This window comes from Gadus macrocephalus, chromosome 21 (genome assembly GCF_031168955.1).
Source record: "Gadus macrocephalus chromosome 21, ASM3116895v1".
Classification (NCBI taxonomy): Eukaryota; Metazoa; Chordata; class Actinopteri; order Gadiformes; family Gadidae; genus Gadus; species Gadus macrocephalus.
In genome coordinates this window covers 9,209,144-9,237,130 of record NC_082402.1, presented here as the reverse complement: position 1 = coordinate 9,237,130, position 27,987 = coordinate 9,209,144, and the positions used below count along the sequence as shown (strand labels likewise).

Sequence of the window (27,987 nt, the reverse complement as noted above, 5' to 3'; positions counted from 1 at the left end):
TCATTGGAGAATTTTCATTTTATTGTCGATAAGCTGAACATCTCATTCAAAAATCCTGTTCAAATGCAAAGTCCTGCAGAGCTGTGTGTCTCCTTTAGAGGGGAGGGAAACACGTCGATGTCTGGTTGATACTTGATGGCCTATGGTCTTGGACGGACATTTCACTCCTCTGTTCTTCAAGAGATAAAAACAACGGGTTGGATCAGTGTAAAATGAGCAATCAACCACCTCATTCTTCACTGTTCCATGACTAAGGTACCTGGATACCCCTCATTGTGACGTACAGTTTAACACATCTTTCTGATCATCTTTATTCATTTTAATCCCTGTCCCCAGATAATGGGATACAACCAATGTTTGAACTTCAAAGATAAAGGAAATCATTTGTGTCTTTGCGTCGAGTGAACCACTTGTAAGGTTCAGAGGAGAAGGCCCCTTTGGGGATGGAACAGATAAATAAACGGTCCAATCAAAGAACAGGGAGACAGAAACACAAGACCCAGATGTTTCACCCAATCAACAGTGGCCGCTGCTATCAGGAGGCCGCTGTGGAGGCCGCTGAATGCTACGCTGTGGACCGCTAGCGCTGACCAAGTACCTAGCTAGAAGTTTAGCTGAACTGATTTAATGGCGTGAATTTGCCTTCATGTATAAAATAATAATTTACAGTTATACCTCATTCATTTAGCAATCTAACAAGGTACATAACCTATGGAGCTGGTCAATATATAGAATGTTTGAAGCACATTCGTCCTCATTGTCATTCGTAAAAATGGAAACAAAAACTAAACAAAGAAATATACAAACCGGTGAAAGATGAAAAACCCTTCTTAATGTCCCATATACAGTATAAATATATCAAACTAAGCATGACTTAAGGAGACAGTAGAGCTGTATTAAAACATGAATGGAAGTATTTCAAAACAAGACTATCTCTTCTCCTTCCCTTTTCATAAGCTGTCCCGGTGAAAGGTCTCACTCACACCTCTTCCAACAAACATGAATAAACATTGCAAAGAAGCAAGACTCTGATTACATTATCTATGTGCACATAATGGAATATTACAAAAATAATAAATTTGGCTATTCCCCCCACAATTTCATCACACCTCTGGTTAAAATGAATTTCGAGCTTGTAAGATTACACATGATCCAAAAAACAACACAAATATGATTGTAGACTCTAGAGAGGAAAAAGGATTTGGCACTACGTTATTTTTGTAATAATATATACGTATTTATAGAAGCCTTGTGTGTTGCCTAGCAGACCAAAAAAATAGAGAGCTTCCATCATCTGTGAAGGGCAGGCGTCGAGGAACATCTGCCGTTCTGCTCATACTGCTTCAGTATTCGGAGGAGTCTTATCTGTGTGCCACAGTGTGATCTATGTGCGACCGGTATGTGTGTGTATGTGTGTGCGTGCGTGTGCACACACTACACGTGACATGCATTCGGTTCCTGTGAGTTTATGTACCTGTGTATAGGTGTGCATGAGTGTTTACGTATCTGCATGTGTGTGTGTGTGTGTGTGTGTGTGTGTGTGTGTGTGTGTGTGTGTGCGTGCGTGTGTCTGCACATGTGCGTGTGTGTGTTTTTGCACAAGTGATTGTGCACCAAGGAGACTAGAAGGGCCTAGTTGCGCAAAGCGAGGCGACCAATCAGAAGGGGAGGTTGGTGTGACCATGGTGCGGGGGCCGGGCCGAGGCAGAGGCAGTGGGGGGTGGTTGTGTTGGGGGGGGGGGGGGGAGGGTCGGGGGCCTTATAAGGCCTCAAACTCGTCGATCCTCTGCTTCGTGTTGCCCTGTCGGATCTGCCTCAGGGTCTTGTACTTGTCACGTCCGGCGCGCACGTTCTCCGTGTGGAGCAGATCGTTCTGCGTCTTCTTGGTGTCGTCGCGGGCCTGGGCCAGCTCAGAGGTCAGCGCCTAGGGGGGAGGGGAGGGGGAGAGGAGGGGGAGAGATGGGCGTGAGTGGGGGGGGGCACGTGATTAGAAGAAGACGTCCGAAAATCGAAACAAATTCTGATTTGTTGTGCTGCTGCTTCCACAGTTCGTAACACCGCCGTGGGTTCCTTGTCCCCACGACAGGTTCTCGGATGTCACCGCCGGAAGTGGAGCCCAAAATAACTGCTTAATGGACACAGGATTCTAGCGCGATTTTTATTTGATTGTTTTCAGGGTGAAAAATGAATGAAAGATCTATCATGAAAGAAAAAATGTCTAACTATGATAATTGTACTTCTATTGGGGATAATAGTCACAATATTACATTCATTAACATCTATAAAAACATATTGTGAAAGCAGTCAATCCCCCAGAAAGTACCGACACCTCAAACAATCGATTTCGGACAAGGGTCTCCGTAGCAACACCCTCAGCCTAATCCCCCCCCCGCCCCCCCCCGCCAGCCCAACGGGCCCCTCACCATCAGCTGCTTCTGCACACGCTGGTTCTTCTCGGCCTCGGTGAGGCGCTCCTCCTCGTAGCGGTGGTCGTTGATCTCGTCGTAGTGCAGGTCGGCGCTGTGCGTGCTCGACTTCTCCTCGCTGTCGCTGTAGTCGTCCATCACCGCCATGGGCTCGTACATCATGGGCGGGGGAGGGGGCGGGGGCGGCGCCGACATCACCATGTGCAGCTCCTCCTTGGTCTTCAGCAGGTCGTCCTGGGCCTCGCGGGCCTGGAGGGGGGGGGAGAGAGAGAGAGAGAGAGGGGGAGAGAGAGAGGGAGAGGGAGAGGGAGAGGGAGAGAGAGAGAGAGAGAGAGAGAGACATAATGTTAGAACATGTTAATTTTTTTTTCATCTTTTAGCAAAGCATTGAGCCCAACCACAAAGGATAGCGCTTGATAATCATGGGTTTTTACTTGTTATTCATAATTGAATATGCACCATCAAAAAAAGAGGAAAAACAACTACTTTATACCCCAAAGCCACAAGAGAGGACATCCTGCAGCATGCATGTATTTTTTGTCTATAGGTCAACCAATCAAACTGTGAAACCAAAGAATGTGATTGGTAGGTTGTGTTGACAGACAGCTGTAAGCGCCCTACCCTGTGCTGCCACGTGTCTGCCTCCTCCTCCTTGCGTCTCCTGGCTTCCTCCAGCAGGGCGATCTTAGCCGAGTGCTCGGCCAACTCTGCAGCCTAACGCAAGGGAAAGAACACACAGAATGCAATGAGCCACTTTGAGTTGCCCTCTGATATGCCTGTTTGAAGTTTGATGCGCTCCTGGAAAATTGTTTCAACATCTTGGGGCATTATGTGCACTGATATGTCAGTCCGAACGAACACAGAATGAGCGAAATGGGAAGAGATGTAACGAGAGATGAGCGGAGGTACATCAGACCTGTGTAATGGCTTTGAAAGCTTCCAAAGAAGGTTTGTGTGTGTGTGTGTGTGTGTGTGTGTGTGTGTGTGTGTGTGTGTGTGTGTGTGTGTGTGTGTGTGTGTGTGTGTGTGCGTGTGCGTGTGCGTGTGCGTGCGTGTGCGTGTGCGTGTGTGTGTGTGTGTGTGTGTGTGCGCGCCTTTGACCCGGACCAGACCCACCTAACTGCTTCTGCTTGTTTGTTGTTTGTTCAGTGTGTGTGTTAGCGTCTGGGAATCTGAAGACTGTTTGGACAAGGGAAACCAGCTTTGCCATAAACAAAACTTTGTGTATTAAAGGATTTGGGATTTAAATTTGACATCCCTTGGTTAAAAAAGTGCAATAAGTTTTGGGTGTTGAAAAGAAAAAGTTACGATAATGAAAGCAACCTGTTAAGTGATTGATTATTCAATGTGGTTCTAAGTTTGGACGTTGAAAACGTTGACTAACTCTAGAAGCAGAGCATTGTCGTAGGACCTAAGGGTCATCAGAGACTGTGGGGGCCTTTTGGTGTGTGGCTCGTCATGGCTACCGGGAGAGTTACTAACGTACTCGGGTTACCACCCAGAGCTGCCAACAGGACTATAATGGGGTGGAAGGGTGGGGTTTAGTGTTGGACCGGACCGGCTCCCACAATGGTCCCCAGTGGGTGGTTTACAGGGGGGGGCTTTCCGGGAACCAGTGTGGGTGTGGTTTTCCCGCCCGCCATTACTAAGAGCTTTTGTTGCCTCTGATCCCCTTAATGCTGGGGAAAGCTCTTCCCTGGTGCAGGTGCAGATCTAAAGCAATCACGATGGAGAGATGAACACTTCCTGAACTCCACTCGATCGATCCACTCTCTCAGTCTCTCTCATTCTCATTCTCACTCTCACTCTTACTCTCTCACTCTCTGTCTCCCTGTCTCTCTCTCTCTCTCTGTCTAGCGTGGTGCCATTGGTCAAAGGATTAAAGCTAGATCCTGAGTGATTTGACCAGGAGCCGAAACCAAATCTGGCAAGGCGTGGAGGCAGGAAGGACCAAATGGGGCGGGCAAACCGACTGGCATGGGAGAATGAACGCCGTCTGCCAGGAAACTGGGCTCTCGCATTCTGGCCGTTTGCCAGCGTGGTCTCTCTATCAGCCATTTGGCGGGCGACCAATACACCGGATTACAAATGATGAATGTCTGTAATTGGAGTCTGAGTGGCTAAAAATAAAGGAATGCAAAGCAGGCCACCCCGAAAAAGGTGGAAGGCCTCCCGAGTTCACCACTGTTGCCCCCCTAAGGCCACTGTTTTAAAGATTCTGTAGCCTGTTCAATGTGTTCACAAGGGGGAGTTTCATTTTTGTAAGGCATGTTTCAATGGACCCTACCCTGCTAGTCTGTAAACTAACAACGTCCAATGCAGAACAGGTATTGCCCTGACAGTATGTTGTGACGAAAGGCAAGGAGAAACTGTGGGCCTGGTGTTTAATTTATCATCACTCGTGTGCCTACTATCTGTCATTCCTAAACTACCTCAAAACTCTTTTTTTTGAGTCTGCATCTCACACTCTCTCTTTTCGTCTATGTACTATCTCCCAGTGACGCTTGTAGACTATCGGTAACGACGATGTTGTTGTTTTTCATCAACTATCCTCCATCTTCTTTCTTTATGCCCGCCCCTTTCTTTATGCCCGCCCCTTTTATTTTTGTGCCCGCCCCTTTCCCTGTGCCCGCTCCTTTCTATGTTCCCGCCATTTTCTTTGTGCCCTCCCCTTTCTCTCTTCCTGCCCCCTCTCGGTGTGCCCGCCTCTTTCTGTGTGTCGTCGGGGCGTGGCACTTGGTTCTATGAACATCCGTATCGTACCGACAGCGATATATTGTTTCACCGTCTTACGACAAATGTACTCGTTGTAAGTCGCTTTGGATAGCAGCGTCTGCTGACTGCCCTCAATGTAAACGTGGCGGCCGCTCACCAGCTGCTCCTGGCCCTTCATCTGGTCCTCGGCCAGGCGGGCCAGCTCCTCCTTGGCCAGCAGGGCGGCCTGCCTCTCCATCTCCAGCCGCGCCGCCTCGTCCGACGCCCGCTGCCTCTCCTGGTCCAGCATCATGGCCCTCTGGACCTGGTCCTGGAGCTCTGGGGGCGGGGGGGCGGGGGGGTGAGATTAAAGGGGGCCGGGTGGCCTGCCAGCCTACCCCCCTTGAGCCCGATGCCTCGCCCGTACCTTAACCTTAACCTCAATGACCTGCACCTGAGTGTGCTGGAGGTCGCATTGGATAAAAGCGTCTGCTAGATAGCAGAGTGTAATAACTTGACGCTCGGAGCTCGGCCAGAAGGTCTGTTTGATAAAATGATGTCTTAAGTAAGGCAAATAGTTAAGTCTGTGATCTGAATGTCATTCACTCATCAGTATAATTATGAATTATGAAATTATGACTGTGCACAACATATTTCCAGAAACCTGCTCCTGTATTTCAGGTTTGGACTCTTTGTTCCATCATAAACAGATTAAAACAGCAACAGTCAACAGGTTTTGTTTGAAGTTAACACATCATTTAGTTGACCCTTCCTTTACACAGAAAACAACCTGAGATGCCAGGATAACAAGATCCTCATAGTTTGAATCGTTACATCTCAGGACTCTAGGTTTCTAGTCTCCTGATACTAAGGAGGAATCCAGACCTACAGTACACACCCAGCCAACCGCACACACACACACACACACACACTGAACCATCAACAAATAGACACACATCCCCACGCACACACCACACACACACACACACCACACACCACACACCACACACCACACACCACACACACACACACACACACACACACACACACACACACCCACACACCACACACCACACACCACACACACACACACACACACACACACACGTACAGTGATAGATGAACCATCAACAAACACACATACACACACACACACACACACAGAGCCTTACCTCTCTCTGCCTTCTTGGTCTTCTCCTCAAACTGGTACAGTCTCATCACCAGGTCCTGCTTCTCCCGCTCCATCTGATCCTTCTCCCTCTCGATGGCCTCCCGCTTCTTCTTCTCGTTCTCCAGCTGGGCGCTGGAGATAAGGACACACACACACACACAATGAGAGAGCTGCCACCCCCACCCAGAGTGACGGCCCCCCGACACAATGCAGGGCTCCCAGGCCTCTCCCTGAACCACTGTGTGCGAGGCCCAGCGCTCTGACAGGAGGCACACACGAGCTGATACAAACGTGTTCAGCAAACACAAACATGCATTTTGCTTTTGTCCGTCTGGGCGGGTGATTTTCAGCCTCAATCACATGCTTTTCTTTTTTTTCTTTTTTTTTACTTCTGTCACTCTGTACTGGGTGTGGGGGTAAATACACCATGTGAGACCAAAACCTTTGATCAGCTCTCGAACGGCATGTAGGCCAGCTTGTAATCTACGCTCTCCCTGACCCATGTATTGTCCAGACGCACTGCTCTGAGCGACGGTGACCCTCTGGGCGCACACAGCCCCTCTGGCTGGCTCTGTGTCCCACGGCAGGCAGTTACATCACTGTGTTTGAACAGCTGCGAGGGACACTAGTTTGGTGCCAGACAGCAGCAGCTCTGATAATAGGCTAATAAATGTGTGTATGTGTGTGCGTGCGTACATACGCGCGTGTGTGTGCGTGTGTTTGCATGTGTATCGTTCAAATTTGCGTGAGAAAGTGTGTGTTGTGTATTTTCTCCTCAATTACTATTACAAAACCCATTGATCCAGCCGAGTTGGCGCGTTTAGTGGACCACACCAATCCTCGGTAATGCCTCAACCGGGCAACGGACGTCAGATGGTGACCCAAAACGGTGGGTAACAGTCAACAGGCGTTTAACCTATAGAGTGCGATATTAATGCCTATTTATTTGGTATCCCTTACAAAGGTGCATCTCCTTTGTGGCCAAGGGGTGGGACGGGCGTGGGGGTCAGGGGTCATGGAGGGAGCAGACGTGTGTGTGTGTGTGTGTGTGTGTGTGTGTGTGTGTGTGTGTGTGTGTGTGTGTGTGTGTGTGTGTGTGTGTGTGTGTGTGTGTGTGTGTGTGTGTGTGTGTGTGTGTGTGTGTGGCCCTCACCGCTCCAGGTGCTTCTGGTGCTTCTCCTCCCGGGCCTGGGCCTTCATCTGCTGCACCTCGATGGTGTCGGGCTTGCGGCGGCGCATGTAGAGCTCGTGGTTGCCCATGCACAGCTGCAGGATGCGCTTGTTGATGCGCAGGCGAGCCGCGTAGAACACAAAGTCCTGACGGGACCACCACGGAAAAAAGACGGACCATTTTTGGTTAAACACAAAGAAAAGAAACCGCAGTTTGTTGAGTGAAAGGTATTGTTGGAGACGAGAGGAGGGGGGGGGGAACTGCCCCTGGTGGTTTTGGTGTCTGACAGGAATGACAAAGGGGAAGCTGTTAATGCCTATCATGACCGCACCTTTCCCCAGGTTCTCCTCTAGAGGTAATACAGCTTCAGGAGCCGAGATAAACCGCCAGAGAAACCACATCACCATATATGTGTGTGTGTGTGTGTGTGTGTGTGTGTGTGTGTGTGTGTGTGTGTGTGTGTGTGTGTGTGTGTGTGTGTGTGTGTGTGTGTGTGTGTGTGTGTGTGTGTGTGTGTGTGTGCGCGTGTGTGTGTGTGTGTGTGTGTGTGTGTGTGTGTGTGCGTGTGTGTGTGTATATGTGTGTGTGTGTGTGTGTGTGCGTGTGAGTGTTACGTCAGAATGCAAATCCGTCAGCAGTGAGTGAATGGAAAATGGGTGGGTGTGTGCATTGGTGTGTGGGTGTGTGTGAGTGTATATGGGAGTGTACATGGGAGTGTGTATGGTCGGTACTTCAGTGTGTGTCTGTGTGCTTGTGGGTTACAGATGCAGACATCTGATATAGCAAGTAAATATGTATGCACAGGTAAAAAGCACAACAAATTTTGGATTTACTGCCTAAAATCAATCCCTACCTTTTGGATGTATATGATAAAATGAATTATTATATAATGATTATTTTACTTTGTTGGTTTGTCTTGTTCTTACCGGGGCTTTCTTGTCAATAGGTTTGATGATGAACTTCTTGTCGTTGAATGAGATGTTCCGGATCTCGCTCCAGGGGAACCCAATCTTGGGGGTCAGTCTGAGGAGGAAGGTCACAGGAGAAGCCATCGGTTAGCCTCATAGACTGTCCCTAATCAAGTGGTCCCAGGTCACACACAACACAACACAACACATCTTGACACGTTTTTCTATTTTGTAATTCCTATCTGGCCTTCTAGCTCAACCAATACTGGGCAACGATGAGGCTAAGCTAGAATATCTTTCTAGATTCAATGCCTTATTGTCCTTCAGAGATGTATTTTAAGGTTCTGTGCGTGTCCATAATATGTGTATACATAGTCATCGTTTTTTTTGGCACCAACTCCTCAACCCAATTCCATCCCTATTATTAAGTGCTCAAAAGATGAACCACTGTGACATTCTTCAGGAGGACACTCGGTAACACAGCCCAACAAGAACATGGCATGGAGTAACTGGAGACACACATTCAGAGAGAGGCCACAGGTGTACACCGCCACTCTGCGTTGGGCAATAGTTTCCCCGCCCGTCCGTCAGAGGTGACAGGCTCCTGCCGGGGTGCGTCTTGCTCGCTCTCTCTCAGCGGGATGCCGATCTCATTAGATACGCCGCAATAACAAAGTGCTGTACAAGCCTGCCAGTGTTGCAATGTGCTCCCTGCAGAGTTCTGGTTGGCTGTCAGAAGCATTACCGCCTGAACTGGAATAACTGAACAATTAGGCTTCCCTGACACAGTCTTGTGGAATTGAGGGGAAGAATGTTGACGCTGTCGCTAACCTAGCGATTTGGTGTCAATCAGTGTGCGCATGGTCTCTTGAGCCATCGCGTTATTTGCGGACCGGTGTTATTGAAAGGAATATGCCCACCGCTGTATCCATGCAGCGCTGAAGGGAATTGTTAAAGGGAACCCCTAGAAGATTTGCATTGGCTTGAATGAAGATTGATACCCAAGATGGCTCAACGGTGAAGGTTAGGTGGTCCTAGCAGCCTGGCGTTATCTTCTGAGAGTTGGTGGGCTTATGCCTACAGAAAAGGTTACGTAAAATGAGCAGTCACTATAAGAACCAAGGGTTTCAAATGAACAAACCAATCAATTGAATTGATCCCAAATTCAAATGCAGTGATTTCACATCGCAGGTCGGTAAAAATCCTTGGATCCTTGGAAAGAGTTCCTGGTGTTTGTAGTTAAGCCGCTGCCTGTTTAACCAGGTGGTTTACCGAGACGGGACTCACCACAGCAGTTTATCTTTACGAGGCCAGGGTTGCATTGCAGCATAGTAAAGACCTGCCGCTGCCTCCATTGACTGAGAGGCTGAGATACAGGAGCTCACCCTCCTCCAAATTCTTGTGTGACGAAATAGCCTGAAAAACCGGTCTGTGTCACCATGGCCACAGCAGGGGAAGAGCAGGAGACGACAGAGGCTTAGCTAACCCAAAGACATTGTCTAGCCCCGAGACACTCTTGCAGGGAGCCTATTTGCAGAGCTGTGTGTGTGTGTGTGTGTGTGTGTGTGTGTGTGTGTGTGTGTGTGTGTGTGTGTGTGTGTGTGTGTGTGTGTGTGTGTGTGTGTGTGTGTGTGTGTGTGTGTGTGTGTGTGTGTGTGCGTGCGTGCGTGCGTGCGTGCGTGCGTGCGTGCGTGCGTGCGTGCGTCCAAAGGAAATCCAGGCAAAAGATGTCCAAGGTATTGAGGGATGGCATAGTACTACCAGAGGAAGTAAACAACACTTTGCTTATCAATAACAGCAAGGAAAGGGGGGGGGGGGGGGGGAGTTGCTGTTTCTGTACAGTGGAGAGGCAGGGTTCGCCTCTGGATCAACGACTGAGAGACTAACTGAGGGACAGTAGTTCTGGAGTCAAACTCTAATTCAACTGCAAGGTTGTGACTTTCTCTGTGTTGGCCCTTTTCCACTATGGCAACTCCAAAACCGACGATACACTGTTTTGAGATAAGTGTGAGCCTCCAAGACTGGAACTCATTGACCTCGCACCGTATGGCGACTACAGCCACGGGCATCGGTTTCAAAACAACAATCGAATCAGTTCACTGACAGAAGAGACCGAGTTAAATCGATGCTCTCTCTTCTCTCCTTCGTCCCCCCGCCTGCTGGGGGACCTCTCCCTCGTGGCAGGGAGGCGTCTCTTACTTGTCGTCCTTCTCGTAGATGTTGAGGCCCAGCGCGTCCACGCCCAGCCACAGCTCCGTGCCCTTCTTGTTCTTGATGTCAAAGTAGTTGACGCCGTACATCTCCAGGTCCTGGGCGATCTTCAGGTACTCCATCATGGCGTCCTCCCTGCAGAGGACCAGCGGACCGGGTGAGACAGGCCACAGCTGAGGGGCACAACTTTAAGCAGTGCTGGTACCATGTGTCCACTGTATCAAGTAGTATGGTGCAAAAATTGCATATTTTTTATTTTATTTTTTTATTTTTTTATTTTTCCACAATGTCTTGTTTTTTTTAACGATTTATGATGACCATATGCTCTGTAAGGTGACCTTGGGTGTCTTGAAAGGCGCCTCTAAATTAAATGTATTATTATTATTATTATTATTATTAAAAACTGTAGTTTAGTTTGACTTGAGTCACTTTAGGCATCAAGGAGAATGATCCTCTTTTACCGACCTGAGGATTAATAGTTGGACGTTAATAAAGACGATACGAAAGAAAAGGCACTGAAAGAAAAGCGGCACTGAAAGAAAAGCTTGCAGGGCTGAATTTAAGCAGAAGACGTGACGTCCTGCTTAAAATATGATATCCTGAAGCAGCCGGAGCGCAGACTCACTTGAGCATGCCCCGGTGCTCCTCGTGCCACACCTGGATCCTCTCCTCCCACTGCTCCCGGGACAGATGGTGCTGCTCCTGCACTCTGCAAGGGTGAGGAAGAGCCAACGTCAAACCACCAGCAAATGAGATACTTGGTCTCAGACACACACATCGTCATCGTCAGGCTCAGCTTCAAGCGAAACCAGCACTGGCTGCCTTGCCAGGAATAGGAATAACTTAAATATATGTACATGTGATGGAAAAATATGAACAGAACCTCAACACAAATAAATAAGAGACAGCTCTCCAGTCTCAGGCTCAGTGACGGACAAAAAGGCTTTACCGGCCCAGAGAACAGACAAGCAACAATAAAATGGTCATTCAACAGAGAACCACTTTCTTGGTTGAACCTGGTTCTTCACGCCCCCCCTTCTCACCGCTGTGGCAGCAGGCGGTCCGAGGTGAGGTAGCCCGACCGGTGGACCTCCTTGTTGAAGTCCCCGAACTTGGCCTGCACCGAGTAGGAGGCCAGCAGCACGGCCGTCTCGGGCGGGCAGTAGACCTCGTCGCTGAGGATGCCCTCCTTCACCTGCAGGAAGAAGAGCTTCTGGGTGATGTCCTGGATCAGCTCCTCCGACACGTCCTCGGGGAAGAACTTGGCCCGGAACTTGAACTGCAGAGGGTTCTCCTTCTTGATGTCCTGGGACGCCACCTGGGGAGCGAGGGAGCAGACGTCTGGGTTCTTCAAGGTCGGGACGCTGGACTTCTACTTTGTGTTTTGGATGCGTTTGGTGGACGGTGTCCCCAAACTAGAAATGTTTTAATTTGAACTAATACTATGCTATCATCATGATGCATCGTTATTAATATTGTAGAGAGCTACGAATGGAAAGTGGATGAGGCTGAGGTTTCCTTTTATGTTGTATCTTTATTAATAAGGAACCAAGAAAACCTATAACAAATATTATATTTTACATCCTATTATTCGTTTTTTTTTTTAGGTATAGCCATATAAGGTCACGTAACACCTGTCAATAAATCATATATATGACAGTTATATAATTACTTAATATATCTGAATAGGCCTTTGGGCGACATTTCGGTTACTTCTCATCTTCCATGTAGTTTATGGGTGTGCGCGCGTGTGTTCAGGAGGAATTTCTTTAAATGTTACAATAGGTCGGTTGAGTTCAACTTCAATATCCCTTCGCACGCAGTTCCAAAGGACATCGCTTCTCCGCTGACTCCGCACAGCGTCCACAAACAGCGGTAATGCAGTTGAATGACCCGAAGCTATTTGTTGACACAACGCGTCTCTTCCTCTTAATTTCAAAGCGGTAACCAAACGCAAGGGGTCACGATGGTTACAGGGTACAGGCTGTACAATCAGTGCCTGGAATAGCCCGGTATCCATCAAGCATTGTGCTGAGGAGCAGCTATTTGCCAGGGCGTCCTCAAACTGCACTTCACTGCTGCCTGCGGAGGCCAGTGGAGGGTCTCACCTTGACCCAACAGCTATCGATTCGGACCAGGATGTGGACGCACCGCATAATGCCGTCGAAAGGACAATACTTCAGAGATACTTTTTGGGCGACATGATAATCACGTTTGTCTGCTTACGACAGAATTAAGATTGAGCTGGGCCTTTACCTTCATAAAATGGATGGAAGAGGTTGGGAATCTCCCACCCTGATTCTAACATTGCTTCTAGAAAACAAACCCTCTCCACAACATGACAACATGGCGCGAGCAGCTCTATTCTCTGCAGGCAAACGTTAGTTCTCAGATCCGCGAGGCAAAGTAAAAAAAAAAAGAAAAGCTGAGCGGTAAGATAAATACACAAGGTGTATAAGTGACACACGAAACCGCCGGAAGTGCATGTGGAAAACCGAGCTTTGTATATACAGTGTGCGTATAATACAGGCAAAACCTCATTCCAAAGTCCCATGCAGTCTCATGCACTGTTAGCCTGGTTCTCTGTGCGATGAGCGCATGCAGAGGTGGCTTGCAGCGCACAGCTCAATTGGGAATGAATGTTTACCCCAGAGGACCATAGCGGCAATCTGTGTTTGCGCTAGGCCAACAGTGGACAAGAATGGAAAGCATGGGAATGGGGGGGGGGGGGGGATGGGGGTCGCGAAGAGTTCACACTAACGTGATACAATACTTCTCCAGCTGGTTTATCGCCGTTGCGTCGACGCCCCACCGACACCCATGGAATTTGTGGTGGGCTTATCAATGAGCCACCAGTGTGCCCCCGAGAGAGCCCAGTGGGATCCACACCCGAGTCCAGACTGCAGATGTACACACTCGATTCTTCCGGGGCTTACTCATTGACCACGCAAAAGGCAAACACTTTTTAACCCACCCATCTGAAGAATGCGGCCCTTTCTCTGGTGCCGACGGTATGGGCTCCATCTGACTTGGCATTGTGTAAAAGAAAAGAAAAGAAAAACAACCTGGACCCTTGGAATGTGCCCCTGGGACTCTCGAGGGGGGGGGGGGGGGGCCTCGGACGTCGCAATGTTCGCAACTCTTTAGCGCTAGTCATGCGAGTCACATTAGTCGCCGGGTTAGTGGAATTCGAAAAGCAGAGGAAGGGGAAACTCTCACTCTTTGTATTTCCGTCACTGAAAGGAATACTCAGTGTAGATCTTACCTTTTTCTCCAGTTTCAGCCATGTTGGGTAACCTTTGCCGTCTGTGTACTGGAGCCCAAAGTACCAGACCTCGCGTAAGCCGATCGTCTTCACCACCTGTGAGAGAGGAGAGGGGACAGACGCGTTCAGGATACTGCGCTTCACTCTCTATGATCTAAATCAACGCCTCACTCCCATGTACTGAGGTGACTTGTAGATGGGGAGAAAAACACCAAGAACTGTTAACTACGTGACTTTCCTCATGAATTAGAGCACACGGTGAGGTTTCCAAACAGACAACTCGTTCCTCCACCAAAGATGAAGTCAAAGCCGTGCCAAAGAGTTCACAGGTGTGTGATGCAAAGTGCAAACCTCAAAACTAGATAAAGCGATTATTTTTATTAATGGTTTAGGTATACAAATAGACAATAAACTAGATCATATTACTGCGGCATTTGGTGAAAGGCCCTTTGGGGGCATCACAGCCTCTGGCAGGCCTTTATAAACCCCACCCTTTCAAAGTGAAACACTCCTGCCACGAGACTGATGTGATGAACCCAACCACTGACCACCAACATTCCCAGGAGCCAGGCTCGCTCGAGCACATCGGTTTCAGTCGAACTTGTGCAAACATTAACGCGGCAACAGATATGCGTGTTTATTTGCATATGTTGTGTTTACATTTCTGCTCCATTGGTCTTCGTATGCAAAGCGCACCTCTCCAGTGCCACACCACGATGGCTCCGGGCGGTGCGTTACTGTGCGTGGTAACGCGGGCAAGGCGGTGGCTGTGTTCGTAGTTGTCAGCCTGACCTTACTCCTCAAACATTACTCTGTTCCACTTCTGGCCAAATGCTATCTCCCACAAATTGATTATTTCTGAGGAAAGTGATTATGCAGGTTTCCTTACTGTGTGGCAATACCCGCGACACAGAGCACACAAGAACACAATTAGAAGGGCTGGCCCTGAACAATGAGTGTGTATTGTTTGACTTGTGAGGAGGAGTGGCCTACTGTATGATTAGGGTGTGCTGTGTGACTCGCATCCTGTGTGTGACTTCAGTGTGCTAGAACAGTCTACAGTTAAAAGGTAATTGGGAGCCCTTTCTGACATGCACAAATAAAAGAAACTGATACTTTTAAATCAACAATGACAATGACAACACACTTGTTTTGGGTATTATTGTTTTTGGTGATCAACTTTGGCAATTTTTTATATATGGTGGAAGGATCTAGAAATATCTGATTGTTCTGTAAAAGATGTCACACTTTTCGTCTGGCTTACCAGAGAATAGTTAATTTCCGACGGCCTATGAGTGATTTTCCAACAAGGGTTTGCAGTCAGTATGTGTGTGTGTGTGTACGTGTATGTGTGTGTTTGGCTGTGATTATGCACTAAGCCTTGTAGCGGGAGAATATATATGCCAGGTCCTTTAAAAGGTGTTTAGTCTCAAATTCTCCACCCAGTACTCTGGTGGGGGCCTACATCTCCCTAGCAAACTGTGAGTCAACACATACACATCCACTCCAGGCCAAACCCATTTTACCCGATAAGCTGAACGCCAAGGAACCTCAAGTATAAAACCAAAATTACTCTCCCGTCAACATGATTGATTACTTAAAAAAGCAGCTAAATAGGTTGGTCCTATGCAAGGCTAGAATCCGCAGACCTTTAGATTGTGTGTGCGAATGTGTGTGTGTGTTTTGGTGAACACAACAAGCAGTAGCAGAAGCTGAAACGAGAGAGCCCTTCAACCTAGACCTCACCTGCATTAGAAGCCCTAAGTGGCACAGAACACAATCGTCCTTTTCATGGTGTTCTTTTAGTTTTTTTAAAGGGGCTGCGCGGCTAGTAAAAGCGAGAAGCTGTGTTAAAAGAGTGACGCTAGCTTAATACATAGCTAAAGGAAAGTTTGGTGTTCTCGAGGGGGGGATAAGCCTCTTAGGTCTAGCACATCCTTTCCCGTTGTGACCAAAATTAACCTTTTCTCCACCCACACCTAGTGTATAACATGTAATCTGAACCTAAATGTGATTTCACCAATATGTTGATGAAAATATGGATAGAATAAGCAACTAGACAGATGGCTGAATAATATCATTCATCATCATGTAAATTCCCTTCAACTATGTTGTTTGGCCAAGTTCGTTTACATTTTTTTTATGGAAACCAACGTTTAACCCATAAATTTAACCACACAAAACAGAAAAATAAATTATATGGCAGAGCAATCTTCACCAAATCATAACCCGTAATACGTGAATCATTTTGATATCGAATTGTTAGATTCCTGCCAATTCCCCTCCCTACTCAATAGATATTGAAGAACACAGCCTTTGGAAAAGCTAATGGGATTCATGTCTGAGGGGCAACTGGTCCTTCTGGTAACATTAGGCAACAATGGGAGGATGGAATTTAGCTTGCATTAGCTTGAAACCCCCACTGCTCCTATCTGCTCTTGGACGTCTCTATCTCTCTGCTAACTCAGGTTTCAAAGTTGAGTTCCTCCTCCATCCAAAAAGTAATTGAATGTGTCTTTCGCCTCATGTTCATAACGACGATGCTGACCCTTAGTCGACCGATATCACATGGGTTCTACCAACAGACGCCCCAAAATGTAATATTTTAACCTCCCTTCTGTTTTTGTATCTGAGATCTTATCTTGTCCATGCTGAAAAGTGATGCAGATGTGTGTATATATATATATAATGAAAACACCCCGCCACGGGCTAAGGCACAGCAGGCAGGCATGTTGGTCTGGCTTTTTTGTGATCCAATCAACCACATCGCATTCATCCTTTCACAGTTTATTCAGAATCAGTTTGGTGTTGGTAGGGCGCGGGGGAGAGGATATTGGGATGGAATGGGATGCCAGGCACGTCTATGGGTCTGATGAAGTCCAACAACCCAACAGAGAGAGAGAGAGAGAGAGATATGTCAAATTATGACATCTCTTTGTACGCGTCCGTACATGTTCAGGATTGCATTTCCTCCCAAAATAAACAACTAATCATCACTGACTAAAGATCCAGAGGGTGAGGTTGGGTCTGCCTGCATGGGTGTGTGTGTGTGTGTGTGTGTGTGTGTGTGTGTGTGTGTGTGTGTGTGTGTGTGTGTGTGTGTGTGTGTGTGTGTGTGTGTGTGTGTGTGTGTGTGTGTATATGTGTGTATATGTTTATGTGTGTGGGTCCTTAGTTCAGATCAAGGGTAGTGAGGCGGCTGGCGGTAGCGGGGGCGGGGGGGGAACGAAGGCCCCAGAGTGGGCGTGGCTGCAGCCCGCTGCTCATCTTAGGCCCCCGGGCACAATGACGGAGAGCGGGGCTATAATTGGCGTTGACCATGATGACCACGGTGACCGCAGTCGGCCCTCGACCCCCCGAGGATGAGCTCACCGCTGTTACTCAGCATTTCCAGTGAGGCCGTCTACTGCTTCTGTGTGTGCGTGTGCGTGTGTGTGTATGTGTGTTTGTACATGTGTTTGTGTGTGTCCACCAGGGATGGAAATTAACACCCGCCACACGCCATTTGCGGGTGGATTTGTGTGAATCCAGTCACTTCACCCGCCACTGTGTCGGGTAATACTTTCCAGTCAGGTCCGAACAAATTTGCATATTCAATACATTCGTCATACGGCGCTGCACAGTTCCACAACCATTACTGTCAACATCCGGCCCCCTTCTTCTTCTACGCCTCTCTTGCTGATCTGCGACAGTCAACATCCAGGATAATATACTGGTAACTAACAGCTCTCAAGTCTCACACATTCGGCGGGAGACACACGCAATTCGGAAGACGACGATGGGTGTGTCGCATAGACGTCGTCATCGTCTTGCCGTCCCTCCCCGTTCTGTGATTGGTTCCCCATCTCAGGCGAAAATCGGATCCAATCGGATCCAATCCTACTACTAGCGAACTACTTCGGGCGTGACTGGAGAGAACTTCCTTAAATTAACCTTTAATGTTTGTTTTGCATGAACGCTATTGTGTGAATTAGTTTGGTTCTCTTTCATGGAAGCCGGAAGTGGGAGATTCCTGGGGCTTGCCCCATGAATTCAACCCATGCACACGCCACACTTCGTATTTCTCACGCAGAGAAATTACCAGGATAGTGCCAACCAATTTGGGGCGCTATTTAACAGTGTTACAGGTAGGAATCAAATGTGTTTCCCGTTCGTAGGGTAGGCCTAACCATAGGTCCTCTTTTGCCCGGACATGCCCTCTTTTTGAGACAGTGTTTTGCGGAATTTCAAAATCGTCCGGGATTTTATTAAAGCCTCATACATGTTCACATTGAATTTGCGTTGCGTTTCTCTGGGTCGTTCACAAACTAGTTAGGCTATGCCCTCCCCTACTCAGTTCTGTTCGCTTTGCATTGGTGGAGTGCGTAGGGGGAATGGTTAAGTAGAGCCTTCAGATTGGACGGTTTGACTTACTCAGTTACCGTCGTATATTGTATTTATTTTTTTACCATTATTGTTTTATAGGGACTAACATTAACAAATTTCTCCTACAGGTGATTGATAAAGTTCTATCTAGACTATTGAACAGAAAGAAAGTGTTTTTTCTGAATATTAGTGTTAAGGGGCCAATAATGCTTACTATCATACGTTAGTTACCATGTCTGGTGACAAATTTGTATTTAGTCACATGTAAATATAAAAAACAAATTGACTTATGATGGTGTAGCCATGCATGTTGTTTTATTGTTAATATGTCAATTAGTTTTTTATTGAAAGTACTTTGTATTGATGAATTATCCCCAAACTTCGTAACACCTTTGAAATAAACATGACTTAACATGGCAGATACCTGTGTATTGTTTATCGGTAAGAGACAGAGTGTAACATTTTCAACTCAGTTCCTTGGTAGAACCTACCTACAGTAAAAATCACTTCCGATTGAAAAAAAGATGTGCATGAAAAACACTTTTCTTATCTATTGTTACCATTATATTGTTCATAATGTACGCATTTATTAAAAATATATATAGCGTATAAAAAGTGGCTGGTAATAAAGATGATTTTTTTAAATCTACCTTCCACAGTGGCTGGTGGGCAAAAAAGTTAATTTCCATCCCTGGTGTCCACTGAAATGCCAACACACCACTCCATAACAGACTACGGTAGTTGAGACAGTGTGATGTTGTGCTGATCACAGCCGTTAAACATAAACTTGGGCCTGTTTCTAATAGCAACCCCGGCTGGCCGAACCTCTACAAACTGTTATTTTTTATCTGGAAGGGGGGTGGGGGGGGGGGGGGGGGACACTTGCTTGGAAATGGGGCACTGAACTGTAAGCTGAACTGTTGCACTATGAGGGAGTGTGAAGGTGATTCAGTCGTGCTACACCCACCCCGCCAAGAGATTTTGACATGTGGGCGAGAGAAGCTGCCATCTAAACATAGAGCAATCCCACGTTTTTTTTTTCCAGTTTATTTGAAGTTGCACAGTCTCATTTCCAAGGGGTACCTATCTTTCCACGAGCAGTAGCCCTTGTATAAGATAAAGCTCACCCAGCCATTATTTGGTTGTACATGAAGTGGAACAGGGGATCAAGCTCAAACAATCCTCCACGGAATGAAGCCACTTCCCTGCTCACCTTTAATGCCGGAAGAAAACCCATCTGTAATATTATACTGTGCTTTTGGTAAAACAATGGGCACCAAAAGCACAATATGATATTACAGATGGATGTTCCCCTTTACTTTGGGATGCAGAATCTATCTATGATTAAGTGACTCATGGAAGTTTTTCCTTCAACATGTGTTAAGTTAAGTGAGTAAGTGACAGCGGCTCAAATTTAAGAACTGACCATGCACCACACTATGTTTATTTGCTCTCTCTGTCTCTCTGTCGCTTAGCAAAGGAGGTTTAAGCGAAGAAAATCGTACACATGAATGGAAGGGATAGAGAGATCCCGCTGACCAAAATAACAGGACAGCTCTGTGATTCTACACATCCACGGCACCAAATGCAAGTGATTATACATCATTTGCTAGACAGAGCCACAGTCATTTTCTTCTTTGTTGGGGGGCGTCTGTAATAAGAAAAATATTGAATTACATGGGACTTGTCCTTTTAACTCCTTTCTCTCAACAGCACTGCTGGGGAATAGAAACAGCCGAGCCTCAGAGACATAGTCACCGGTACAGTAGGCCAGGCACAAACAAGCTATTGAAAAACGGGTTAGACAGGAAGTGGCAAAAACAATGCGTTTCCTCTCCCAGCGCTGGAATCGAGTCCCAAACAGGCTCGGGTTAACAGGCAATATACTATTGAGACGGTAAGCCTCTCCACGAGTGGGAAACAACGAGTGCAAGGATGGATTTAAATAAATGAAAGAAAAGAAACCCAGGTACACTCAATCATGAGGAACAAATATATAGAAAAATAGAAAAGCCTAAGAGTCACCAGGACAGGTTACTTAACCACATAATGGACAGAGCATCGTGATTGGGTTGAATCAAGAATGAAACCAAAGACATTGAAAAAACCTGTTCACCCAGATTTAGGGGCATCTGCCAGCAATCTTGAGACACTAATCTTAAATCTGAATTGTAAGAATTAAAATAAGGAAACCGTAACTAAAGTTCAGAGGCACCTAATATGTTAAAATCAGCCCCAGGGCCCAGCCCCTGACAAAATGATAAGGCTGAGTCACGTCACAATCATCCTGCCCATCTCGGCTCGTGACACTGACTGGCAAGAGCCGTCCCTGACAGAGGCCATCTTCAGGCGGGAGCTGCCTTTATTATGACCTCACCTTGAACATTTCAACTCCTCATGCATCTCACACCAAACACACCAAACACGCACACACTAAGGGAACAGGCTGGTTTGCTATTCTGCGTCATTCAACATTTCATAACTTCCAATGAAGTCCGTTTCCACACTAGAAAAGTCCCTAACTGGATAATATTTTGAACCAGTTCAATATAAAAAGTCCAATGAAAGGTTCAGCAGCATCGTCGTCATCTAAAGATGTTTGTTGATTCTTTGTGCTCATGCATGAACTTGAGTAGACCTAGGGATAAAGCCTTTATCTATCTTGATCTCTCCCCATCTACTTGAAATTTGCTTCAGAATGACCTCAAAATAATATTTGACTTTCTTCATGCAGCTCTTTGAATCTCAATGTTATTCTTTCCCCAAGTCTCCCCAAGTATATAATTTGTTTATACTGTTATTTGTTATTGGACTTCAAGGAAAACTGTGTGGGCCTTGCTGTGCTGTATTATCTTGTCAGGGACACTGCAAAGGTTTGGTCAAATCAAAATAAAGAATAACCAGGAATTACTCCCTGATTGTATATGGCTCAGGGGGAGGCGAGAGGGGGATGGAGGGAGAGATAAGTGGCCCTCCAGTCCTCCATAAGATAACACTGTCAACGACGGCGACTAGACTGAGGCCACAGTGATAAAAGAGAGAGCTGCTTTCTCCACACACTCTCTCAGTGATGTCATTCCACTGAGCAAGCCGGAGGACAGCTGGTACAACCGGAGCTTCAAATCCCTTTTCCCTTTGAAGAAAGCCAACAGCCAGCTTTATAATTTAACATTCTGAAGAAGAAATCCCTTATAGATTTATATGATGAATGAGTGTAGTCTTCATTTTCTTTATTCACTTCATTCTATAAAAGAGAGTGAGAGTGGATGGATTTTGTGTACAGGAGACGAAGAACAATGAAGCAGACATGTGTGTTGCCTCAGTGCCAACTACAACCCCGAACAGACACAAATGCACACACACAACCACACAACCACACACCCACACACACACACACACACACACACACACACACCTGGTCGAAGAGCTGCTTGCCCGTGGTGCTGGGCAGGACTGCAAACTCCAGCTCCGCATCCATGGTGGTGACGCGAACATTGACCTGCTGACAAAAAACACAAGGTGCAAGGCCACAGTGAGTCAAGTTCATAAGCATCAACGAAAACACAAAACAACAAAAACAACCACAGACTAGTAAAGAGTGGGGGAGAGGCCATCTGATGAAGCAAATAGTCCTCGATCCCAGTAAAAAAGAGAGCCAACCCAACTAGCCAAACGAAAGAGGGGCTGAGGCCTTTTGGAGGAAGGTTAGAGGGGGGGGGGGGGGGGGGGGGGGGGGGTTGTGTTTACACAGTAAACACACACACAGGACCCTGTGTTAATCGCCACTCTCTCTGCTTTGCAGAATGGGCTGTTTGAAAGGCATTCAGCTGCTAAATGTATAGGGGGTTTCAGTGGAAAATATTAAGCAAGGAGCACAGAATAATCCATTTCTTTGAGCATTCATCTACTTCATGAGGACCCTGGGAAATTAGCACAGCCATAGCCTGAACCTTAATATGTTAAATGTGCAGTACTAGCCGTTAAATATTAAATACAAGCAGGATGGGACGGTTTGAGAGTGGGTCCCTATGCTGATAACCCACCAGACATTAACAATGGAGAATTAATAGCAGCCATCAGCCAAATGCTGGCCTTCCACACCCTCTTAAAGCTTTGGCTTTAAGAGGGCCAACTGGCACTTCATGCCAGTTGGCTGGTTATCAGCCTCTCCCCAGCTCTGCCCCCTTTTTAAGACCATCCGTTTGGATGTTACAGAAAGAAGCTGGTGAATCCTTTTTCATTTTATCTCCCCCTACTGGGAGCCGGTCTGTTTCCCCGTTGGTTAATGATTTACCAGCCATACCTATGTGTACAAAACGGCGATCCATCTCGTGGAAACCGGCCTAATGAGAGGAGATTTTAATGTCAACTCACAGAGAGTCCGGCCAAGCGATTATTATGCGATGCATAAACCTCAACAAATAGCTTGAGCTAATACGAAGCGCAGAACAATAACAGATGACGTCGGTTTTGATGCCACAACACAGAAAAACACTGTTGTATTCGATGTTCGCTGACGTGAAACACACAACAAAGCACTGATATTTACCAAGACGTATTTAGAGTTATTGACACATTTTCTGCACCAATTATTCGATTACAATGCCCAAGGTTCTTGCCAATCACCAGCGGTTTCCAGGAGACATTTAGTCATATGTCTAGAGTATGATTTTACTTTCTTCTCCTCTGGGAGTTCTTAATGACGGGCCGAGAGGGGGACGAGAACGAGAGTGAAGGTGAGAGGGAGAGGGAGAGGGAGAGGGAGAGAGAGAGAGAGAGAGAGAGAGCACAAGAGAGAGCGCGAGTTAGAGAGCACGAGAGAGAGAGAGAGAGAGAGAGAGCACGAGAGAGTTTGCTAGCTAAAGCAGCCTTGACTGATATCTTTCATCTCCAGGCCATTGTGAACGGCAGTCAGCCCCAGCGATGGTAGACACAAGCTCAATGACGCCCACTGGAAAATGGGCCTCAGCGGGAGGGGTTTGGTGCTGACTGAGTTGCAGATTCACAGCTTCCTGCAAACATGCATGAGGCCTGGGTGACCCGGCTGAGACCGCTCAGGCTCACACACCAATGGCAGAAAACCGATGGAAAAGCTCACGATTGTGTGGCTATCCGGCCTTTGTGGAAAAAGGTGAAGTATACACAGGTCAAATCTATTGATCAGTGGTTCTCATTTGGGAGAAAGTTAGCTCGGTGCATAGGGAAATATGGTCATTTGAGTTTCCCTAGCGTGTGGTTCATAAAGAAAGGGGAGAGGAAGGCCCGTGCCGACCTTGCTACAGCTTCCTCCGTGCATAAGGTGAGGAGCTTGGGTTGCGAGGGGGCACGGTTTAAAAAGAAAAAGGGGAAAAAAAGGAAAAGAGGATAGAAACCTCCATTTACACAGCTGAACAAAGGTGCCCATTCAGCAGCAGGTCCCCAAGCAGTTGGTGTCCTCTCCCGCATCAGTATGCTTATGCCGGAGTGAACCCACGCTTTCAGAGATTTACAGCGAAAACCGAAGAGCTGTACCAGTTGGCACTGCACTGGGCTTGGGTATCGCAACACTGGATGCTTTTGAATTTCTTTACGTCTGCAACAGCAGTTAAGGCCGCTCAGGCTGTCCCTCTCACCGACAGCGTCCACATACGCTGCGATTACAGTTGGCGGTGGGCTGCGTCCGAGGCAGCGGAGGGAATGGAACATGTGAGTGGGTGCGCAGACCGAAGGGCCAGCAGAAACCACCGTGTGAGTGATATGTGATCTCCAAGCTAATCCCTTCAACGGTAACTCACAATAAACCGAGGCCATGAAAAAGAAAACATGACACATATACTCGAAATATACCAGGCAAAGGCCCAATGTTCCACAGACAGGACTTCAGTCAGGGCAAAAAAAAAGGTTGTATTAAGCATTATGAAGGCTCACTTCACAAGATCTCTGTCCTTTATTAATAAGTTAGAAAACTAGAAAGCCAAAGGTACCAGACAGATCCATAAAGGTAACCGCCAAGACACAGAGCAGTCCAGGATAAATGCTAGACTTACTTTCGCTGAATGATAAATAGGTTGACAGTTAGTGTTGCAAACACTGGTTTCTACGGTAACCATGCCAATGCTGAGGGGGAAAAAAACTAAAACGCTACATAATAAACTTGGCCATTGGAAAAAAAGAGGCAACAGAGTTACTACACTGAAGAGACGTGGCTCTTGGTTAGTCTTGCATCTTAACTGCCAAATACATTGTCGTCCTTGTGTGGCCTGGGTTTAAGACTTGCTTTTTGGTCACATTAAGGAGATTGTGCCATGATCATTGCTGTGGTTAAACTCTGAGTGGGGTTGAATTGAATTCCTCACTGAAAGCCATCCAAAACATAAGCCTTCTCTGAAAACGTTTGCAAGGCCTTGTAGGACAACCAGGAATAGACACAGGTAATATAGCAATAAACGAACAGACGAAGAAGCTTCTGTAAGCTGCCTAGTATGGTTTTGTAAGACGTTAACATCTTTTTTTATTACACTGCGTCCTCATGGGATATAATCATTCATCTTGGTGTCTGTGAACCAGAGCAATAGAGAAACTTATATGCCCAGCAGTGGTGCTTCTTTTCAGCGGAGGGGAGGGGGAAGGTGCGATGGTGGGGGTCTGATGGAGTTGAACAATGTTTGGTTCGGGTTCCTTCCGCATTCCTCGGTCCCAGCCTGATGAGGATAATGCACCCCTACAAACACAATGCGTGCAGACATTTGGCCAAATGAGCAGCATCTATTTTTTGCACTGTGCAATGACCCCGAGGGCGTTCCAGCCATCAGTGCGTTATCAATTATTTCAAGGAACACAAATTAACAATGGAGCTGGACACGAAAAGGAAACACCCATGCATGTTGGTCACGGCCACGCCTGAGAGGTTTCTATCATGGCTCTGTGACCGCAAGGGAAACAGGATTCTGGGAGAGCCGAGGAGCACTATCGTTTACCTCGCCACAATGTGTCATTCAGATGAGGGAAACGTGAGTCACAGGAACCTCCAATCACGTCCCACTTTCTCCCATTGGATGGCTCGTCGTCTCACTCAACACCCCCACCAGACGATGTTGGAGGTGAGAGAGGCCTTTGACAGCATGTCAGCTGATTGATTGATTGATTGATTGATTGATTGATTGATTTCAAAAGATATTCTCAACAGCTCTTATAGTGTTTACATTTTATTTTTTACTGCAAATCAATATCTGTAACTCGATATTTCAAATATATTTCTATACCTGATTCCCTACGAAAAGATTTTCACAGAGTCTTTAGGACACATAGGGTGTAATTGATGTGTATTTACGGTAAGGGCTTTTCAGCGCTTTACATTTGTAACTTAGAAAGATGTTTAACAACGTTTTCAAGGACTCACTATAACGTTAGTTAAGTCCTTTCACTCCTGCTCTCAGGCTGACTTAAGTTAACCTGAAGCTAACAGAGCATAACACCTGAAACTAGACACCCACTGGGTGCCAATAATAGACCTCAGCATTCAGGGGATTCATTTTAGATTACAATTATAGACGGTGGGCAAATAAGAACAGGGGAACAAACTCATTAAAACATACTTAGTGTATGCTCCTGCTATTGGTTCATGTGATGCTGTGTAGCCTCCCCTCTTGAACTCACAAAGTGAACACTCAAGTCTCAGCAAGCAACAAAAAAAAATCAGGGCTTCTGTGTGCTTGACATCATGGAAAGGAAACATTTTGCCATTATAACCCCCTCCCCCCAATAAAAAAAAATAAAGGAGCCAGACGTATTTCTGTACCTACAACCGGGGTTGTGCTATCAGCCCGTGATGATGTCATTTCCACGGTGACACTCCTGACAACCCTGAGGCAGTTCTAAACAAGCCATCAACAAACTGTGTGACGCCCGACAGTGACCTCCTTCAGATGTTCAACGTGTACCAAGAGTGAGCACAATACCATGTACTGTTTGACAGTAGACGTCACTGTGGCAGCACATTTAACCATTTAGTTGTATTGTTCAAACCACTTCTTAATTAAAGTTGAACTTAACAATGTGGACTTGTTAACATGACCCCACTCTCAGTTCAGGGAGTTTATCAGTCACCACACACAGACAATAATATGGTTTCTTATTTGAACAAATTTAACAATGACATCTGAATAGAAATAACAGGAGAATATCTACATCAGCCCAATACAAATGAAGACTAAAGACAAATAGAAGACAAATAATTGGTCCCAGTGTGGTTAAACAGTGATTATACAGCCCTACAGGACACACAGAAAGCTGTGGTCTAGATCCGTTGTCTGTATCCAAGAAAATTATTAATCAAGAAAAACATAAGTTTCTGTTTAATTTTAATAATGGACAATGGAAGAAAATGGTAAATTGTGTTAATTGGTGCTTCCAAATTGGTGCTTTGATCCTGATTAGGTACAATCATTGCTGGCAATCCGATTTTACTTTAATAAGAGTTAATTGTCTTAATGTAACAAACAGCAGAAAAATAAATGTCTGTTATTAAAATTGGAAGAGCCCACATATTGTCAAATGTATGTTAGTTTGGCTGCTAGAGTAAACCCCATCACAAATCATAGAATCATAGAAATATTCAACGTAATGATTGATTAATGTGAAACAGCGAAAGTAAAGAATAAAATACATACCGCTTTAGGCATCGTTGGTCCTTTTCCTTACTTTGTATGAGACGTGATACAAAAAGAAAGCGTTCCCTGGAAAGAGACTGCTCCGTGTGTGAGAGACGCTCTCGTCTTGCCTTCCTGGAGACAGAAAGAGGAGAAACGAGTTATACCCACCTCGGCGATACTGGATGGGACGGAATAGCCTGCCTTTAAATTGCTGTGCACGACTAGTTGACGCACAGCTTCATGATGAATCACGCATAAATCCAGATCAAATATGGAAGCCCTTCCCAACAGCTATGATCAACTAAGTCTCCACCCTTTTCTCCTGGTTACCTTACTCAGAGGATGGGGAAACCTGGCGTATCGATACCGGAGAGGCTAGAAATAGCCTAGTTTGTAAAGAAAAAAAATACTATTATTGGAATAAAACTGCTTTGAATTGAACAGATTTAATAGGACGCGGGGCATGGGAACGAGTCTGAGCATGGAATCTCGGGAAGAGATATTACCTTACAGAAACGTGATAAAGTAGGTGTGAAAACACCTCTCATATGCTCTCCCGAGTAGATAACAAACCCAGTGTAACAGGAAAAGTCCGGTCCGCGTTAAAGCAAATCCCATGTTTAGCTTTGACGCGCATAGACAAGCGACCCAATATATCTCAGCTCGTTTAAAACACTAAAACAAAGGCACTTAATGAAGGTGGAAAACTTTGCCCCCAATTAAAATAAGCTTCCGTAGGCCTACAGCTATTTCAAATGCATTTGTTCGGCTTGTTATGTTGGTGGAGCCGTCATGTAGGCGTTAGAGGCGAACATCCTCACTGTAATCCTGCGGACACCTGTTGAGAGATCTGCTCCTATGGGTCGCGCGGGCTGGTAAACAAGGCGCAAAAGTGCGAAAAGTGTTTCCGTTTGTTGAAACGCACACAGATACGTATCGAAAGTCTTACCGAATTGTGGGATTTGCCAAATCGACGATTTGTCGGCGGTTTCGTAGCCGTTGATTCCCCCTCCTTCTCCTGTAATTTGTAACGCGCGGCAATATGGCTGACAAGTGGTCGAGTGCGCTGCTGCTGTGCCAGAGAGGGCCGACCTGTGGTCACCGCCGGGCTCGACACACGGTCAGCAGTGGAGGGTCTGGGATGTA

General features: G+C 46.5%; 1 protein-coding gene across 3 annotated transcripts; it reads right to left on the bottom strand.

Annotated features, from left to right (window-relative positions):
* On the bottom strand, positions 1 to 27,970 carry ezrb (ezrin b). Of its 3 annotated transcripts, none has more exons than XM_060041088.1 (14): positions 27,791 to 27,970; positions 26,860 to 26,973; positions 21,627 to 21,713; positions 13,847 to 13,942; positions 11,625 to 11,899; positions 11,207 to 11,290; positions 10,570 to 10,716; positions 8,389 to 8,485; positions 7,445 to 7,608; positions 6,293 to 6,423; positions 5,299 to 5,459; positions 3,048 to 3,140; positions 2,424 to 2,675; positions 1 to 1,924 (listed from the first exon to the last, which is right to left on the bottom strand). In XM_060041088.1, exons 2-14 carry the CDS (start codon positions 26,869 to 26,871, stop codon positions 1,760 to 1,762), a joined length of 1,764 nt encoding a protein of 587 aa, XP_059897071.1. In that variant the 5' UTR covers positions 26,872 to 26,973; positions 27,791 to 27,970; the 3' UTR covers positions 1 to 1,759. The 3 variants fall into 3 exon arrangements, with proteins under 3 accessions (XP_059897071.1, XP_059897073.1, XP_059897072.1); XM_060041090.1 differs by having other exon boundaries at positions 21,627 to 21,710; positions 27,791 to 27,969; XM_060041089.1 differs by lacking the exon at positions 27,791 to 27,970 and having other exon boundaries at positions 26,860 to 27,114.
* Between the last annotated feature and the right edge of the window lie 17 nt (positions 27,971 to 27,987).

Excerpts from the sequence above, each read along its gene's own strand:
- ezrb (XM_060041088.1), bottom strand. Across the intron at positions 8,486-10,569 it reads ATCTACGAGAAGGACGACAA|ACTGACCCCCAAGATTGGGT; the intron begins GTAAGAGACGCC and ends CTTCCTCCTCAG. Across the intron at positions 7,609-8,388 it reads CTATTGACAAGAAAGCCCCG|GACTTTGTGTTCTACGCGGC; the intron begins GTAAGAACAAGA and ends TGGTCCCGTCAG.